Consider the following 17,825-nt stretch of genomic DNA (forward strand, 5'->3'; position numbering starts at 1 on the left):
GAGGGTGGGGGTTTGGGCCAGCCGCGATCACCCCACTAGCCTAACCCCAAGCGGGCCCAGCCCAGCCCAGCCGGCTGCCCGACCTCCAGCCCTTGGCTGAGAAGCCCAGGGCACACTGACTCCTGCGGCCAGCCACCGGGGCTCAGGAAACGCTCGAGCCTGCGCGAAGCAGGCCCCCCCCTGCTGTCTGCTTAACACACCCTGGGGCGGGGGTGGGGGGTGTGGGGGTGCCGCTCTTTGTAGATGGAGAAACTGAAGTTCAGAAAGTTAAGGGTGACAACTGCAGGGGCCAGCCAGTGCGGCTGGAAGTCTTTGGCATTAAGGAAGTGAGATCCAGGCTTGAAGAATAGTGCCTGAGGAAGGGGGCCTGTTCTGAAGGCCACCTTAGTCTGACACTCCTGGCCGCGTCCTCATCCCGCTCTGGCCTGCCACCTGTCTGCCCGCCACCCAAACATTCCCAGAAAGAAGACGCTGCCAGCCAAAATCAAAAATAGTGTTATTAATTCTGGTGTCTCCGAAGCACAAAAAAAAAGAAGAAAGAAAGAAAAAGAAAAGGAAAGAAAAGAAACCACCTTCCCACATTTCAGCCCAGGTCCAGGCGAGGCCGTCCTCAGAGGCAGTGCAGGCCCGGGAGCCAAGTCAGTCCTGGCCCCCGGCTTGAAGCAGGACCAGCCCTTGGGTCTGGTTTCCAGGGCCTGGCTGGGAAGCTGCTGCCTCCGTCTGGGGACTCCACAGCCCGCACGAGGGCTGCGAGCTCAGGGGTCAAGGTCAGAGGTCTGGGCCACTAAGTTCTGCTGCTCTGGCTAAGGCAGCCAGAGGTCAGGGTTCAAAGCCACTCAGTTCTGTGGTCCAGCAGAGAGGGCCAAAGGCCAGGGGTCCAAGTTACGAATCCTGGGCTGGGATCCAGAGGTCGCGGGGCCGTTCAGTACTGGTGCTCCAGCAGGGGCTGTGCGGCCGGGCTCTCTCGCTCCTCAGCAGGGACAGGCCAGTCGCCCAGGGTCCCAGTGGGCGTGCCACTTTCCGGAGCACTGCTGTCCAAGCAAGGGACATCCGGGGCTGCTCTGGGTGGCGAGGAGTCAGTGCTGATATCCGGGCTGAGGCTGAGGTCCAGAGGTGCCTGGGGCAGGACAGAGGTTGGTAGGAGAGCAGATCTGGACTGCCCGGGACCTGGCCCTCCCCACAGGACCCTTACCTGAGATTTGGGAGTGCCTCCTTTCGGGCTCCCTGAGGCTGGCTCCCCTTCAGATCCCCCTAGCCCCTTCCGACCCCCCAGGCTCCATTTCCCACTGGGACCCTCAGAACTGAGGAGACCAGGGCCAGGGGGCCTTGAGGGTCGGGGAACCTCGGTAGGGGCAGGTGAAGCGGGTGGTCCAGGGAGCCGAGGGGGTGGCCACTGCAGCAGAGGAGGGGGGCGACCATCCCCAGAGCCGCTCAGGGAGGGCCGAGGGCCCCACCCAGGGACTGGTGGGAGGGGCTGGTCGCCACCGCCTGTGGAGACAGATAAGAGAGCAGAGGCCTTGGCCTGTGAGGTCTGTCACTAAGCTGTCCTTGCCTGCTGGTTCCGCGCAGCCTCGACCCGCTCACCTGCTGTGTTCTCAGGCATGGGGTGTGCCAAGGGGGGGTTATTGCTGAGGGAAGTCACGCCGCCACCGCCACCACAGTCTGAGTCATCCACGTTCCCGCCGCTGTTGCAGCCGGCGCCGCAGCCTTTATGAAGCCTGGAGGCAGCAGGGAGGCCCCGGGGCCCAGGACCCATCAGCTCAGGCGGGAGCCCCGGTCCTGTCCCACGAGGGCTGGCTGCCTGCGTCACAGGCCCTGTCAGGGGCGGCTTCGCCAGTGGCACTTAAGGGCAGAGCGCCTTCGGCCCTCGGGAAGGCCGGCGGTAGGCCAGACCCCACTGCCCATCTCCCGGAGCCGTGGTGCCTGCCCCGAGGACCCGCCCCTGCCCGGCCAGCTCACCTCTCCCAGCTGTGCAGAAGCCATCGGGCGATGGCGCCCAGGCTGACCGGGCCACCCCACAGCGCCCGCAGCTGGGGGTGGCTGCCGGCCAGCGAGGTGGTGAGGGGCGACACGTAGATGGGGTAGCCCAGCGGCTGGTCGCAGGAGGAGTTGATCATGTTGCGCAGCGCCTGCTTGGCGTTCTGGATGCTGCCGCGCTCGGGGTTGCGGTTGCGCAGGAACACCAGCTCCTGCTGCTGGCCCGCCCACAGGCCGCGCACGCACTCCCGGTTCACCTGCGGGCGGCCGGGGCATCAGGGGCAGCTCCGCGGAGGGGGCCGGGGCGGGGAGGGGGCGCCCCACCTTGATGACTCGGAAGCTGAGGTGGCGCCGGTTGAGCATGATGATCTTGTACTCGTCTGAGGCGTCGTCCAGGACGTGGCGCAGCGCCAGCAGGGAGGGCGTGTTGCCGAGGATGGCGCTGCGCCAGGCCGGGTCCCCCTCGTGCGAGATGACCAGTCGCTCCTCGTTGGCCGCGATGGCATCGTACAGGGCGGCCGGCTCCTCGTACTCATCCGGGGACGTGAAGTGGTCCTGGGGGGGAGGGCAGGGCGGCCCGGTTGGCGGTCACCGTCCCGAGGCAGCGCCCCTCGCCCTGCCTGGCACACTGCTCCCCACCTGATGAAGCTTGAGGGCCATGCGAACCCCAGGTGCCACCACGCGGTGAAGCAGGTCCATGTCAGCAAAGACCCACTCGTCTCTAGGGGAGGTGATGCGGAAGTCGCCCTTGAACAGGGCGTGCAGGCCGTACAGGAAGGGCTCCAGGCTGGGGGGAGAGGGGAGCTTGAGGGGGGCCCCCGGCGGCACGACATGGCCTGAGCCCAGAGCGCTCTCGACGCTCCCCAGGGTGTTAGGTCAACCTGCCCGTGTCCCTCCGGGAGGGGGCGCAGGCAAGGGGACAGCAGGAGGTGCCCCGCCCTCGGGGTGCAGCCCGCAGAGCTCCCTCGCGGCGGGGCGGGGCGGGCGGGCCGGCCGGCCGCTCACCTGGCCGACATGCTGTGCGAGGCCGTCCCCAGGGCCCGGCGGCCCAGCACGCACAGGCCGAAACACAGTGTCACCAGTGGCGAGTTCCAGTCCTGCTCCACGGGCTGTGGCACAAGGAAGCCCATCCCCAGAGCGGGTCAGGCCCGGGGGCGGAAGCCGGCCCTGGGGAGCCACCGCGCAGGGAGGCGCCGAGGGCGGCTGACCTGGCCCCGCCGGGAGGCGCAGTACTGGATCCACTCCAGGTGCACCGCGCAGAAGGACGGCAGCGAGAGGCCCGAGAGGCGGAGGTCGTAGTCCTCGTCCACGCTCAGCGAGAAGGTGGGGTCCGAGTCGGCATAGCCGGGCGCCCGCACGGGCCGCAGGGCCGCCGCGATGCCCTCGTGGCTCAGCCAGGCCTCCAGCTTCGGCGAGCGGCTCACGTAGTAGATGATGCTCTGGAAGAGACAGGCCGTAGCCAGCCCTGCCCGCGGGAGGGAAGAGCGGCCGGCGGGCACCTCGCCCACTCGAGCAGGCCTCTTCCTCAGCGCCCGGCCTGCGTCCCGTCTCGGCTCCCGCCGCCCTCCCAGGCCAGGAGGGGAGCAGAGGCTGGCAGGGTGGCAGCCCGGCTTTCAGGGCAGCTCCCGGGGGGTCCTGCACAGGGACCCTCCAAGTGGTGCTCGTCCCTGCCAGTGCTCGGAGGACGCCCAGGCTGTCAGGGAAACGGAGGCTCAGGCGACACCTGCCTGTGGAGACGCGGCGGAGCAGCTGAGCTGACTCGGCCCCGTGGCCTTCGACACCACGAGGCCGTGGGATCGGCCTCAGCGGCCTTGGAAGGAGGCAGGTGGCCCTCTGCCGGGTCAGCAGGAGGCCAGGGCTGGGAGGCTGGTACAGCTGGCCGTGAACACAGAGCACCCAGGCAGCAGTGGTGCCCGGCAGTGGGGTGCTGGGGGGCGCAGGGAGGCGGAGAGCCTGGGCAAAACCACCACAGCACCAGCTGGGAAGAGTCAAAGGCCTCAACCAGCCCCTGGGGCGTGAGGGCAGCACCTGGAGCCAGGTGTGGCGTGGCCCCACCAGCTCTCAGCCTGGCCGGCAGCGGGAGCCTGGCCCCTGCTCACCTCAGACCGCGGGAGGCTGTGCCACCCCTACCAGACAGAGGAGCCAGGAGCCTGAGGGGGCAAGTGGGGTAGCTCCTGGCCCCAGACCCCGTCATGACCCCCAGAAGACAGGGCTCTGGGCGGTGGGGGGAGGTGACCTGGCCGCACAGTAAGCGCTCCGCGCCCTTGGCCAGGGCCTCTGTTGTGGGAAAGGCAACGCTCAGGGGCTGGGGGCTCTGCACCCCACAGGGAGTCCTCGGCGCTTGTCTCACCCCACCCACTGCCGCGCAGAGCGCGAGCCCGCTTCCTCTCTGCGAGGTCCCGTTCCTCTGGCCTTGCCTCTCCCGAGGGTTGCTGAAGGGGACACGTGGCACAGCGAACAAGCCTTGACTGGGAAACACCGGGAGGGCGACGAGGGGGCCCGATGAGCCCCTCGAGCTGCACTTGGCAACTTCGGGTGCGGGCACAGCTGCACGGGAGGGGTGCTGTCTGGTCTGCCAACCCCAGGGCAGGAGGGGCACTGCCCCGAGGCCTCAGGGGCTCGTTGCAGACCCGCCTCCCCCAGGCTCAGGGCAGCGCCCGTCCTCAACGTCCCCCCAACGCCGTCTCTGGCAGAGCCATCCCCAGGCCATCCGTGCTTGCAAGCTGGCTGCTGGTGCAGCCGTGAGACCGCTGGCCTTGAGCCTTGACCCTGCGAGTCACCCCCGCGACGTGAGAGCAAGGTAGACAGGACAGTGACCCGAGCGACCCAGGACCAGACCGCAGCCGCCTCAGGGCAAGTGCGGAAACAACCAACCCGTCCCGACTGGCTGGAGACGGGAAGCCACGGACAAACCACGGCTTCCCGTCTGTGGCCCGACGAGGCCCCTGAGAGAAGAGCCACAGCAGGGACGCACGGAGGGCCCCGACCCCAAACTGCCCAGTAAGCCGCACCGCTGCGCCCACAGAGTGTGCCACTCGGTTCAGCGTCGCCCCTCTGGCTGGGGCACGTGGACAGGGGTCAGGGGGCGAGCGGGCTGGCCTCAGCCACGGTGGGAGCAACAGGCCGCCCGCCCGTCCCCAAGTCTCGCCGTCCGGGGACGGTGACGGGCCCTGCTCCAGGCGGCCCGACGTGCATGTGCCCCAGGGGCCAGGCCCGCAGGCCTGGAGGAGGCGGAGGCCTGCTGCCCCGAACCGGGCCCCCGCCAGCTCGCAGGCGCCCCGGCCCCCGCCCGGCCACCTGCGCACCTTGACGTAGTAGGTGATGAGGATCTTGCGGAGGTCGAAGACCTGCAGCATGGAGGCGGCGTTGTTGTCGCTGATGCTGTAGCCCTCCAGCACGTACTTGCTGGCCGTCACCTCCCAGGCCAGCCAGCGCTGCCCGAAGGCGGCGTTGAAGGACAGGACGCGCGGCAGGTGGCCGGGCTCGCAGCAGCAGCAGCCCTCGTCCTCCTCCACGCCCTCCGTGATGGCCTCCACCTCGCGCTGCTGGCAGTACGTGCCTGAGGGGCGTGCGCCCGTCAGGGGCGGCCAGGGCACCCGCCTGCACCCTCCCGAGCCGGCACCTGGGGGGCCTGCTGCGGGCCGCCAGCCCTGGGCGAGTGCGACGCCCGGCCGGTGAGCACGCTCTCCTCCCTCCCGGGGCCGCCACAGTGAGCTGGGAGGGGCGCGGGGGTCTGTTTGGAGGGGCTGACGGCCCGCCCTCGCCCGCCCTCGCCGCAGAAGCCCCTCCGAAGCTGGCACCGACACGCGTCGTCGCCTGAGGGCGGGGGCAGCTCAGTCCCCGAGGGCCGAGGCACCTACCTGGCTGCAACTCAAGCCACAGTGCGGGGCAGCTGGCGGAGCCGGGCGCAGGCGGCCTGGCCCTCGCTGCTCGGCCCGGACGGCCGGTCTCCGGAGACAGCTCCCGGCCCCAGGCCCCTGCAGCCAGCACCGGAACTAGGGCGCAGCCCTCACGCCCCCTCAAACGCACTCACCCCGGAACTCCAGGCCTCGCAGCTGGAACGTGACGAGGCCGTTGCCCACCTCGATGAGGTGCACCAGGGCGTTGAGGTAGTCAGAGGCCAGCACGAAACAGTCGCCGGGGCCGCAGCTGCCCCAGCGCCCCAGCACCAGGTCCCCGCAGAGCGTGTGCTGCAGCGAGCGCGTCAAGTGCTCGTAGAAGATGGAGTTGAGGTTGTTGTCGTCAGCGCCTTCGGCCGGGACAGAGAGATGAGGGGACCGGCGACAAGCACGCAGGGCCCCACCCCAGGAGACCCTGCCCAGCGGGGTACACACCAGGGTTCCGGTCCAGCTGTGTGACCAGGCGGGTGTTGGAATGATCCACACGCTTAGTGCTGCTCAGAGAGGGGACGCGCGGGGGCCGGGGGTGAGGCTGCGGAGCAGGCGGACCACGGGCCTGGCCCCGCGCCACGGCCCCGCTGAGGCGGCGGTATGACGGCCGACTCGGCACCGGCGCCGAGGCCCCGGGACACGCGGGGCTCCCCAGAGCCTCGCGGGCGGGAGCCAGGGAGAGTCCGGGGCTTGGGCCTGCACTGACGACGAGTCCCGCCTCGTCAGAGCAGCCCCAGCGGCCCGGGGTGCCCAGCACTCACCGCGGCTGCGGCCACTGCTGAGCCCCGTCCAGCAAGGGCTCCAAACTCCCCCTCCCAGCAACCTCTGGGCCCAGGAGCGCGCTCGTCAGGGTTCCCGAGAGACGCACCCGTCCCCAGGACACTCACTTGTAGTCCCGCTCCCAGAACTTGAGGGGCCGAGCGTAGGACATGATGAAGACCGCGCTGCCCAGCAGGGGGTTGAGCGGCGTGGAGAAAAGCGCCGATAACAGGGCCTGAACGAGCAGCATGGCCGAGTCTGGGCCTAAGTCAAGGAGGTGGCAGGCACGCAAGACTCTCCCAACCTCCCTCACTGCCTCGGGCCCCGCCGCCCGGCACCCTCCCACCCATGCCACGGCCCGCCCTGCACACCCCCACCCAGGCAGCGGGCGGCAGGCAGGGTACGTGGCACGGCAAAAGGCTGGGCGAAAGCGTGGAAAGCCGAGCCCCAGGTGATCTGCCAGGGCGCGATGTAGGTCAGCACAAAACGCAGCTTGTACAGCAGGTCCCACAGCTGGCAGGTCGGAGGGAACAAAAGGCAGAAGAGCCACAGGTCACTCAGGTGGGCTCCACCGAGCTCAAGGCCGGCCCAGTCAGAAGCGGGGAGCCACTGGTGACCCCTGTGGAACCCGCTCAAGGGGCCTCCCGCCCTCTCTCTGCGCCCGGCTCAAAGCGCCATCAACACGAGCGCGCCGTGACAGCTCAGCCACGTGAGCCGCCCTGCATGCTGAGCGGACAGGCCTGCCCATCGCTGCCCACCCCCAGGCCTGGCCGCAGAGCCAGTGGCGCGCCACCCCGGGGCCGGGCCAGAAAGCAGACCAGGGTCCCACGCGCGTGAGAAAGGCTCAGGCCCTCGGGCAGCCCCCACCAAGTCAGGGCGTGGCTCCGTGAGCCTGCCCCCAGCGGGGGCTCCTGCAGCGTGGCGGAGCTTCTAGAAACTTGGCTCTTGCTGGCCTCCAGGCCTTGGCTGGAGGAGGGAGCTCGGAGGAGGGCGTCCAGAGAACCAGCCCCAGCCCCGCCAGCCTAACCACGCGCAGGCAACGGCCGGGAACCCAGGCAGGCCTGGCTCAGCCCTGCGGCCGCCTTTCTCTGGGCACCTCCGGCCCGCGGCTTCCGCTGCTCCTCGCGCAGGAGGCCCACAGTGGGGCTGACGGGGGCGCCACCCTCCCACACCCTTCCTAGTCTGCAGGGGCCGCAGCTCACCTTGCTGCAGAGCAGGGACATGAGGAAGTAGTCGAGCAAGAAGCCCTGGGAGAGGCGAGGGTAGTCGAAGTGGAAGAGCAGGACCGTGAAGGCCAGGGTCAGGTACTGCTGGGGTGGGCAGCAGAAGGCCGAGCGCAGCAGCTTCAGCCCAGCCACGGTCATCAGCAGCGCCCGGCAACTATGGGCGAGGAGAGGCGTGAGGCCCAGCCGCCAGGGTGCGGGGCTGCCTGAGCTCCTAGGCCCAGTCTCCCGCCTCTGAAGGAGTCGCCCCCATCCCCAACCCCGCCCAGGCACACTTGGGAGACAACGGTGCTTTCACAACAGCCACGGCCTGAGTGTGAGGGCCCAGGGAGGGTCCACAGTCGCGGGCAGGGCAGGGCCGGGCCGCCGTGTCCCTTCTCTGGGCCTGAGCCCACGAGTCGGACGGGAAGGCCAACAGTGGGCCGGGGTCCTCACTAGAGGCAGAACTTGTCGGGGTGGCTGACGACAGTGTGGGCGTCCACTGTGAGGGCGTTGAGCACCACGGCAGGGTAGATGAGGTACTTCTCCACGCACTGCAGGCCGGCGTACAGCTTCTCGAACCACATCACCTGGGCGGCGCCTGCGACAGAGGGCGGGGCTACTGGCCGCGCCTGGCCCCCCCCGCACCCCCCCCGCGCCCCCACCAGGGCAGGCGGAGGCCCGCTGGGAGGGGAGCCGGAGGGAGGGGAGCCGGAGGGAGGGCAAACCCGAGATGTGTGGGCTGGGTCCCTGGCGGCGGGGGTAGGAGGGGCAGGCTGGGGGCGAGCTGGTCCTTGGCCCCACAAGTGAACCTGGGGAAGCCCACGGAGCTGGTCAGGGGCTCGGCCTGTCTCTGTCCAGGGTAACCGGGCTGCGAGGCCCAAGCCGAGGAAGCAGGGCCGCTGCCACGCGGCTGTCACCACGGGGTGCCAGCCAGCGGCAGGCTCGCTCTAACAAAACAAGGCCGAGGCGCCTTCCCAGGACCCATCTAGATGGCTCGACGTCAGCCGGGGGGGTGTGCTTGGCACGGCCCCAGGGGAGGTGGGCATGAGCGGATCCAGCGCGGGCAGCCAGTTCACAACTAGGTCACGAGAGCCCGGCAGAAACACGCGTTTCTGCTTCTTCCACGTCCTCACAGACGCAGGGCGGGCGGGCGAGCAGGGCCAGCACCGAGAAAGGGGCCGGCCAGAGGCGTGGGCAGAGGGCGGGACCAGGTGGCAGGGTCGGCACCAGTCAGCGCCGGCACTCGGGGCGGGCGCCGGCGGCGGGCACTCACCGCGCACTTCGTACTGGCTGTACTCCAGCGGCTTCAGCACCGGCTGCGACAGGCAGAACCAGGGCAGCTGCTTGCGGAGCTGCGGCAGCAGGTAATGCGTGAAGAAGCCCACGGCCCCGGCCAGCGCGTACAGCACGAAGCCCAGCACTGACTGCAAGGGGGGGCGGGGTCAGCCAGGGCCGCGGCGACCCGGGGGGCCGTGGAGGCCGGGGCTGCCGGGTCCCTCAAAGACCGAGGCCAAGGGGTGGCCTATGCCAGACGAACCTTCAGGGCGATGAAGACGGTGCTGGCGCTGACGGCAAAGGTCAGCACGGCGATGACCACGCACATCACCAGGTCTGAGTGCAGGACCTCTCGCTGCAGGGGGAGAGCAGCTGGAGCACCCGGCGTGCCGGGCCGACCGCCACCCGCACCCCCGCACCCCCAGCCGGCCCCTCACCACGGACTGGCGCATCTTGTCTGGCAGTGGGTCTGGGGGCTCGGCCCGCGCCGTCTCCAAGCTCCGCTCCTCCAGCTCAGGGAAGAGTTTGCTCCGAATCAGAGACCTGGGTGGGCGCCACGCGTCAGCGCCCAGCGGGGAAGGCCGGTCCGCCTCCCGCCGGCCCTGGGACCCGGCCGCCGCCCGGCCGTGTGCGAGACGCACGCGTGTGCACGAGAGGCGCAGGCGGGCACCCACCAGAGCACTGTGGGGTCGCTGCTCTGCCGGCTCAGGTGGTAGGACAGTGCCACCAGGAGGCCACAGAAGACGGAGAAGAGGACAGGGACGTGCTGCTCGGGCCAAGGAGTCTGGGAAGAAACCCCACGCTGTGAGTGGGGGGAAGGGGAGGGGCCCCCCAAGGGAGGAGCCTGCCCCACCAGGCCGCGGCATGCCCGCCCCACAGTCCCTACCTTGATGGCGCCCAGGCAGAAGCCGTAGAGCAGGGCGGCGGCCAGCAGGCTGCGGGAGAGGCTGAAGACGGCAGTGAGCGGGCTGGTGGCGGCTGTGCGGTGGGCAACGGCAGGTGAGCCAGCTCCTCCCTGCTGGGGGCGCCCCCACGCGCAGACCCCCAGGCCAGGCCGCAGGGCCCGGGCTGCTGCCCCCGCCCCCCCAGGTCCAGAGAGGCCTCTGCGCTTCCAGCATTCTCAGGTTTAAACCCGTCCCTGGGCGGGGCAGGGCGTGGGGTGAAAGGGGCTGTGTGTGGGGTGCGGGGTGCAGGGCTCCGCGGGGCTGGAGCCAGGCCCAGCTGCGGCCCGCACTGCCCGCGACCCCGGCCACCTGCCGGCGCTGTACCTGTGCCCCCGAAGCCGTGCATATCTATCTGCTCCAGCAGGTACATGAGGCAGGTGTTGACCTGGGGCAGGAGGCCCAGGAGGAAGATGAACGGGAAGCACAGGGTGAACACTGGCGAGGGGAGAAGGCCGGTGAGCCTGCCAGCCGAGCCCGGCCACCCTCGCGGCCTGGGGCCGCCCCAGCTCTGGCCAGTCTCACCGGTGGCCACGTCTCGGGCACAGAAGAAGAAGGAGGCAGAGAAGAGAGTGAGGCCGTAGAGGGAGACGGGCGGGAAGGGCTGGGCTGAGCCCAGGGCGTCCAGCAGCCAGATGAGCAGGCAGCAGATGCAGAAGTAGACGGGACGGCTGTACGCGATCACCCAGTTGTGGCCCTGGGGAGGGGGCCCGTGAGGAGCCCCGACTCGATGTGCACACGCACGCGTGCTGCACACGCGTGAGCCCTGAGCCCGGGTCTGAGGGAAGGCTGGGGGCGGGGCAGCGTGACTGAGGACCTGGGAGGACAGGGACAGGGACAGGGAGCCCTGTCTCTCTCCAGCCCCCGAGGCAGCCCCAGGGGAGAAACACTGGTGCTCACGTGCATGGGTGACGCCGCATCCGGCTGGACGCTCTGGAAGAGACAGCAGCTGCGTCGGCAATGAGAGCCAGAGCCCGGGACCCCCGCTCCACCGCGCCTGCTACGGGGCGCTGGCATGGCAGGGGGGCACAGAGCGACCGCGAGACCGGGAGCAGGCCTTACCTTCAGCAGGGAGTACTGGCAGGAGGCGATGACCAGGCAGAACTGGAAAACCCAGATGTCGGCAAAGAAGCCCTTGAGCAGCAGCAGGTAGCCCAGGAAGGCCACGAGGCTGCTCAGGCCCACGCCGAGGACGTTCTCCAGCAGCCCCCGCGTCCTGGGGAGAAGGCGGGTCAGGACACGCCGCTCCCTGGTGTCCCAGGCTGGGGAGGGCAGGCGGGACCTGGCCAAAGGGCTCCACGTCCTGCCCAGTACCCAGAGCAGCCCTCACCTCCTCGGCGTCTGACGCGAGGCCCTCTGGGCGTGGGGCTGCTTGTGGCCGCCCAGAAGCACCCCGCTGCTCTCCTGCACCCCAGTCGTTGCCCTTCAGACCTTGAGGGCACCCCAAGGTACCCACGCCCCAGATACGTATCTCCACCTCACAGGCACACGAGGCCTGCAGCCCCCACAGGTGAGCAGGAGTCACCTCCCCCATCTGTCTCCCTGGGCTTCCGTGTCGCCTGAGAGGCAGGCAGACGGACACAGGCGCGGGAGCAGTTTCTAGACTGCAAGTGTCCACTCCGTGAACGCTAACGCAAAAGGAAGAACGACCGACCAGAGCACGCTTGTTCTGAGCAGAGCCTTGAGAGCGAGCACCCCTCTGTACCCCAGAGGAACCTTAAGAGCCCCCTATGAACCCTCTGTCACCAGACCCACAGCAGGGCCCAGGAGCAGGCAGCTTGAGGGACACTCACCGGTCCAGCAGGGCCAGCAGGGCCAGCCGCTCGTAGCGCACAGAGGTCCAGCGGCCAGGAAGGAGCCAGTACTTGTAGCTGTGCTGGGCGCGAGGCGGTGCTTCCTCCATCAGCGTCTGCTCCTGGGATTCGTGCAGGGAGTCCTGGTCCAGCAGGTCAAACTGCAGTCCCCACAGCCGCGGCCATCAGCCCTCACCCCCCCGGCATTCATCGCCACCCCCCCCAGCGCACACAGGCCGGTGGGCCGCTCCAGCACGCAGTGGTGCCGCGGTCTGCTCCAGGCTAGGCCTGCTCCTCTCCCAGGCCCAGGACGTGACCCGGTGAGGCCAGGGAGCGCCGCGCCGCCGGGGCCGGCCTCACTGGCTGTCTTCCCCACTCAGGCAGCAGCGCCCGCCTCTTGGGGGCTCAGGAAAATGCACCTTGCCCTTTGGACACAGAAATGCTGTCTTCCTCCCTGACTGCCGTCAGTCACCATGACCACCCCACCTCCTGGAGTACAGACACCACCCTGAGCACAGGCCGGGGGCCGCAGTCAGTGCCGAGAGGCCCGGCCTAGTGGCAACCTCTATGCTCTGGGTCTTCCACTCAACAGTATCCGTGGGCCTGGCCCTGCCCTTGGCCCTGGGGAAACAAGGAAGCCCTGCCTCGCGAGGTGCTGGCCGCTGCAGGGGACAGTACAGCCCTCCCGTGAGGCGGGACACATGGGGCTCCTGAGCCGCCCACAGACCCGTGGCAGGGGCCTGGAGGGGTGGGCGCGTCTCTGGCATCACGCCCTCCCACGTTCTCAGAACCTCAGTGACGGCGAGCCTGGCCCTGTGAGTAACCGGCCCCGGGGCGGCCCTCAGGAGTGAAAGGAGCAACCAGGCAGAGGAGAGGCGCGGGAATGCAGCAGCCCGCTGTGCCAGCTCAGGGGGGCCCCACCGAGGAGGGGCAGCTCCCCCGAGGGGTCACTGCGAGCTCCCGTCGTTCCCACTAGTTGTGGGTCCCTGCGAACACACATGCACAAGCCAGAGGACGACTCCTGGAGCCGACGAGACCCAGGGCCTGCGCACCTGGGCAGCCATCCCCAGGCTCCTGACACCACACTCAGGGCACCTGTCCTGCCTGGCACCAGGGCCAGCTCCTACTGGCCTAGATGCGTGGCAGCCCCGCCGCTGCACTCTCGCAGGCGCTCCTGAGCCCGGGCCTCACCTCCGGGATCTCCAGCGGCACCCGGCGCACCTGCATGCCCTGCAGGACCACCGGTCTGGGCTGCAGCAGGTTCAGGCTGCCCGCCGCCTCGGGGACATCAGCAGAGTGGAAGCTGGAGGAATGCGAGTGGCGGTCCCTGTACGAACAGCAGCCAGGAGGGCCAGGGTCACCCGCAAGCCCCAGGCAGGAGCAGGGTGAGGCCAGCATGACTGCGGCCTGCAAGGGCTGCTTGCATGCCCAGGAGGCGCATGGTGGGGGGACGGGAGGCCCTAAAGCCTTGCCCTCAGAAGGTTCAGGAAAGCCAAGGGCCCCTGGGGCTAGCCTTTGCTATCCCCAGTGCTAACCCTTGCCCACCCCAGCCCAGGGAGAGAGAAACTCCCCCGCAGGGCCCAAGCTTGGAAGCTCACCAGGCTCCATTGGCTGCCTGCTCGCCCTGCTGCCCCACGGGGTTCTCGTAGCCGCCTCCAGCCAGGCCAAAGGTGTATGAGCGCCGCACGCCTGGGCGAGGGTGCAGGACACAAGGCAGCACGTTAGGGGCAGGAGACCAAGGCCTGACGCAACTGGGCCCCCGGGCGGTGGGGTGGAACCAGGAAAAACCCTCTGCTGTGCCCTGCCCCTGGCCACGAGAGGCCTGGCCCCTGGGACGCAGAGCTGGGGAGCAGGCCCTGCAGTCTGCCCGTCCTGAGGCCGGGGCCAGTGTCCCACCAGTCACCACCCAGGTCAGCTTCCTCCCCAGCAGGACGGAGGTTAAGCCACCAGGCCTCCGAGGGGCTGTGAGCAGGCCCTCAGGCAGGGCTTTGGGGAAAGCATGGAGGCAGGAGGGCTCAACCCAGAGTGACAGGATGAAGACCCCCCAGAGAAGGAGAGTGGGGAGCCTGGGGGGCTCACAGGCTCTGGCCCCAAGACGGCTCACCACTCTCGTCGTAGAAGTAGTGCACGGCGCCCTCAGAGGTGTCATCGAAGGTGCAGGCCTCGTGCACGCTGGCGCCGGCACGGGTGAGCAGCAGCGAAGAGGCGAAGTGCAGGGCCGAGGGCAGCGTGAGGGCCCGTGAGTGGGAGGCGGCCCGGCCCCGCTGGGCCTCCTGCAGACTGCTGGGGAGGGTCGGCCCCGGTCAGCCCCAAGCAACCAGCCACTGCCCCCTCCACCAGCGCAGACACGCACCTGGGTGGTGAGCCCATGACGGAGGCCGGCGGGGTGGGGTTGCTGCCCGCGTTGTGGCGTCTCCGGATGGCCTGGGTGCGCCTCACGCTGCTCGAGCGGTCCCGTTTGCCCGTCTCCTCGGCTGCTGCCCAGAGAGAGGCCCCCACAGCATCAGTGACAGACTCGGACAGCAGGAGTGTGGCAGGCGCTTGTGCGTGAAAGGAAAGTCAGGCCAAGTCCCACCATCCACCGAGCCCTGGCTCTGGGGTCCAGCTGAACGCCTGACCACGCAGCTGGCTGCCACAGTTAGAAACGAGGGCAACCCTGACGGCCTTGCTGCCCTGGTGCTCTAAGACAAACGTGGACACTGAACCCTAAAGGACAGAGGCCTTAGGTGCTAACTGCGAAGCCAGCTGTCCGAGGCGTCCTGGCCTCAGTCTCCTGCGGGCACGAGGGGATGGGCAGACGCCCACCTGCTGCCTGGAGCAGGCACCGTCCACTCCAGCTCGCCCCTTGTACCCACACAGCCTCCTCAGCTCCCCTCCCCGCCTCCCCGCTGCTCCCCCGCCCCAAGCAGGCACTCACCACCCCCCACAGCGCCTTCCTCCTGCAGCTCCCCGCGCCAGCCAGGCTGGTTGGCGGCAGGCAACACAGCGGGCTCCCCGCCAGCCAGCTCCACTGCCGCCTGGGCCTCCAGCTCAGCCTTGGAGCCAGTCAGGGGGGCCCTCAGGACATCGCCCCCTGCCCCATCCATGCTCAGCACACGGGCATGTGTTTTGGCGCTGGCAGTGCTAGGCGTCCGCTGGGTCCCATAGGGCCTTTTGGGGGGCACAGCAGTTCCCTCCTCAGCTCCGTGGGGGGCCCGTCGCTTCCGGGCCCCTCCTGCCGCACCCTGGGAGCTCTCAGGGGAGCAGCAGGAAGTGGAAGAGGAGCTGTCGGTGCTGTATCTGCGCTGGGACCGCAGGCTGGAGGCGGGGCTGAGTTCACTACCCTCGCTGGTGTCCTCATCCTCGAAGAAGCCCCCACCTTCCAGCAGGGGCCGCCGAGGGGGCCGGCCGGGAGGGGAGTGTCTCCGCAAAGGCGGCCGCCGTTTGCTAGGCCGCAGCAGGGCCAAGTCCTTGGGCCGCACAACCAGGAGGGGCTCGACGGGGCCCGGCGGAGTTCCTGCCCCTATGACTGTGTCAAAGGAACGCAGCGTGTCATCGGAGGGGACCCCAGCATCTGGCGAGGCGGGCAGCTCGGCCTCGGAGGGGGGGTCTGTATCGCTGCCTTCGGCGGCTGGCCCCCCGGGGGGGCTGTCCAGGTGGGTGGAATTGGTCTTCTCACTCTTGAAGCTGCTCAGCGTCTCCCTGTCAGTACCACTGAAGCAGGAGTCCGAGGAGCCGGCTTTCTGGGGCATGGGCTCACCCGAGCCCCGCCGGTCCAGGGGCTGGTAGCCGCCCACTCCCCGGCGTTGTTCGCGTCGACTGCTGGTCCTCACCAGGGCCCGGTCAGGCCGAGTCAAGGTCAGGAAGCTCTTGCTCAGCTCCTGGCTGAGGCTCCCCTTCAGCAGGGGGCTCATGGGAGTGTCGGCTATGCTGCTCCCACTCCAGGGGGCTCCATCTCCCGCCAGGGGAGAACGGTCTGAAGAGTCTGTGCTGGGGAGGGAAGGGTCTGCGGCAGCCCCTGGAGGCGTCTGGGGCAGGTTTCCAACTGTCAGAGAGAGGAAGGAAAACGACAAAGAAAGCCCCAGAGGAGCAAAACTTGGGGTGACTCAAAGAGAAGACAGCTAACCCCCCTCCCCAGCCCCCACCACAGCAGGCCACTCACTCAGCTTCTCCTGCAAGCTCAACTTCAGCATCTCCCGGTCGGCTGAAGTCACAATCACGTTGTTGCTGCCCTGCTCCCGCACCAGCTCCTTGATGTCTGCAACCATCACCACAGGTGTTACCAGGACCTGGCGGCTCTCGTGCCATCCGGTTCTGCCCCACCCCCTTCGGCCCTGGGCAGCGGCCACTGACCTCTGAGTGGCCCAGGATCCTCCATCCGGGGCAGCAGCTCCTGGACAGCGAGAGAGGGGTATCAGAACAGGTTAGCAAGGGCCCAAGTAGGGTCGGCCCCCAGGAGAGGAGAGGAGAGGGCACGTTGAGGACGAGAACCACTCACCGAGACCTGGTTGAAGCCAAAGACGGAATGCTGGGAGCTACAGCGCACCGGGGGCGTGGAACTCACTTTCCGAAACACAGTCATCTCCACTCCAGGGTCCCTGGTGGCGGAAATATCAGCTGCCGGCTAACCTCTCCTCTCTGCACGGCTCTCCCTCCATCAGTTCCACCGTTCCTCTCTCCCCAGGAGCCCCTTCCACGTCCAGGGCTGACCACTGACCGTGGGAGAGCTGCCGAGCCACCCCTGGACCAATGCTCCCTAAAGCCCTCCTCCATCCCCCAGCTCCGGCCAGGGAACCAGGCGCCACCTCAGCCTGACAGCGCCGCCCCCTGCCCACCTGGGCGGATCACTGTCCCCCTGAGCAGGCTCTTCCTCAGGCTCCCCTATGGCAGGGTTGCGTTTCTCCACAATCTCGCCCTGGTCGAACATGGCATGCAGCCGGTAGTTGACAGTCTTGATGGTAGCGAAGATGACAGCCACCACCAGGCAGTACACGCCAGCCACCAGAAAGCTGGGGGGCAGGACCTGGAGGGGGCAGCAAGTCAGGTGGAGCCTCACTCCGCCCTGCCTCCAAGAAGGGGCACCACGACCCTGCTAGGATCCACATTTCACAAGGAAACCCGGTCACCCTTTCCCGGGAGGAGGACAGAGACCTGTCGCTGGGCTCTGAATCTGTTATGGAACAGCGAAAAGACCAGGGAGGGCTCAAGGTCACCCAGCCCAGAACTTGGCCTCTGCCACTCCAGCCCCACACTGATTCCCTGCCCCAGACCCCCGCCAGGCTGCAGGGCCTCTGTGACATCCGCCCACCCTCGCCCGCGGGAATGCGAGGTGGTGGCGGCATCTCACCATGTACAGCAAGAAGGGAAAGGTGAGCAAGAAGATCCAGACATAGAGATGGAAGCAGTTGGAGAAGGTGCTCTGATGCGGGTCGAAGAACCAACCGCCGGTGAGCGAGGCCCACACCCCCTGGCGCAGGATCTGCAACACCTGCGACCCCATGGCCCCGCCGCTGCTGCGCGCGCCCCCTTCCCGGGACCCTCATGGGGGCGGCCCCCGGTCCATGCCCCGCCTGGCGCCCGAGGGCCCCGGGGCCCAGCCTCGCGCTCACGCCATGGCCTCCCCCAGCGGGGGAGCAGGGTAGTCGGAGTGAGGGTGCGGGCAGGGGGCGGGGCCGGCCGAGGCAGTCAGCGGACCGAGGCCGGGGCGCGGGGGTGGCGCCGCATCAGGGGCGGGGTCCGAGCCCCCACCCCCGGCCCAGAATTGCTCCGAGGGGTCGAGCTGGCAGGCGGGCGTGGGGCACTGGCCGGGTACCCGTCGGCGGCATCCAGAGGTGGGCGTGGGATGGGTGTTTCGGGGGTGCCGGTGGCGGCTCCCTCGATGCCGGCCTGGGGAGAGCCCTGGGACCCCCGAGGTCCACTTCCGGGGTCACAGGTCACTGGCTTAGGGCTCCGCGCTCGCCCCTCTTCAGTAGAAGCCGGCCCAAAGGGGAGGCCGGAAGAAGGAGC

At 68.8% G+C, this 17,825-nt stretch overlaps 1 protein-coding gene across 4 annotated transcripts; it reads right to left on the minus strand.

Moving 5' to 3' along the window:
• Positions 1-479: 479 nt before the first annotated feature.
• On the minus strand, positions 480-17,825 carry PCNXL3 (pecanex-like 3 (Drosophila)). Of its 4 annotated transcripts, none has more exons than XM_012725493.1 (35): positions 17,167-17,825; positions 16,655-16,842; positions 16,318-16,417; positions 16,173-16,212; positions 15,982-16,077; positions 14,758-15,864; positions 14,194-14,317; positions 13,945-14,120; positions 13,439-13,529; positions 13,032-13,167; positions 11,841-12,001; positions 11,110-11,263; positions 10,948-10,980; positions 10,573-10,744; positions 10,375-10,485; positions 9,993-10,084; positions 9,781-9,890; positions 9,544-9,649; positions 9,369-9,461; positions 9,105-9,255; positions 8,285-8,429; positions 7,829-8,006; positions 7,031-7,139; positions 6,755-6,884; positions 6,312-6,370; positions 6,011-6,226; positions 5,283-5,536; positions 3,186-3,416; positions 2,983-3,086; positions 2,617-2,764; positions 2,302-2,532; positions 1,960-2,234; positions 1,585-1,718; positions 1,193-1,488; positions 480-1,117 (listed from the first exon to the last, which is right to left on the minus strand). In XM_012725493.1, exons 1-35 carry the CDS (start codon positions 17,317-17,319, stop codon positions 923-925), a joined length of 6,099 nt encoding a protein of 2,032 aa, XP_012580947.1. In that variant the 5' UTR covers positions 17,320-17,825; the 3' UTR covers positions 480-922. The 4 variants fall into 4 exon arrangements, with proteins under 4 accessions (XP_012580947.1, XP_004682680.1, XP_012580946.1 ...); XM_004682623.2 differs by having other exon boundaries at positions 11,841-11,962; positions 13,945-14,123; XM_012725492.1 differs by having other exon boundaries at positions 13,945-14,123.

Source organism: Condylura cristata, unplaced genomic scaffold (genome assembly GCF_000260355.1).
Source record: "Condylura cristata isolate star-nosed mole 26May11 unplaced genomic scaffold, ConCri1.0 scaffold00015, whole genome shotgun sequence".
In the NCBI taxonomy this organism is placed as follows: Eukaryota; Metazoa; Chordata; class Mammalia; order Eulipotyphla; family Talpidae; genus Condylura; species Condylura cristata.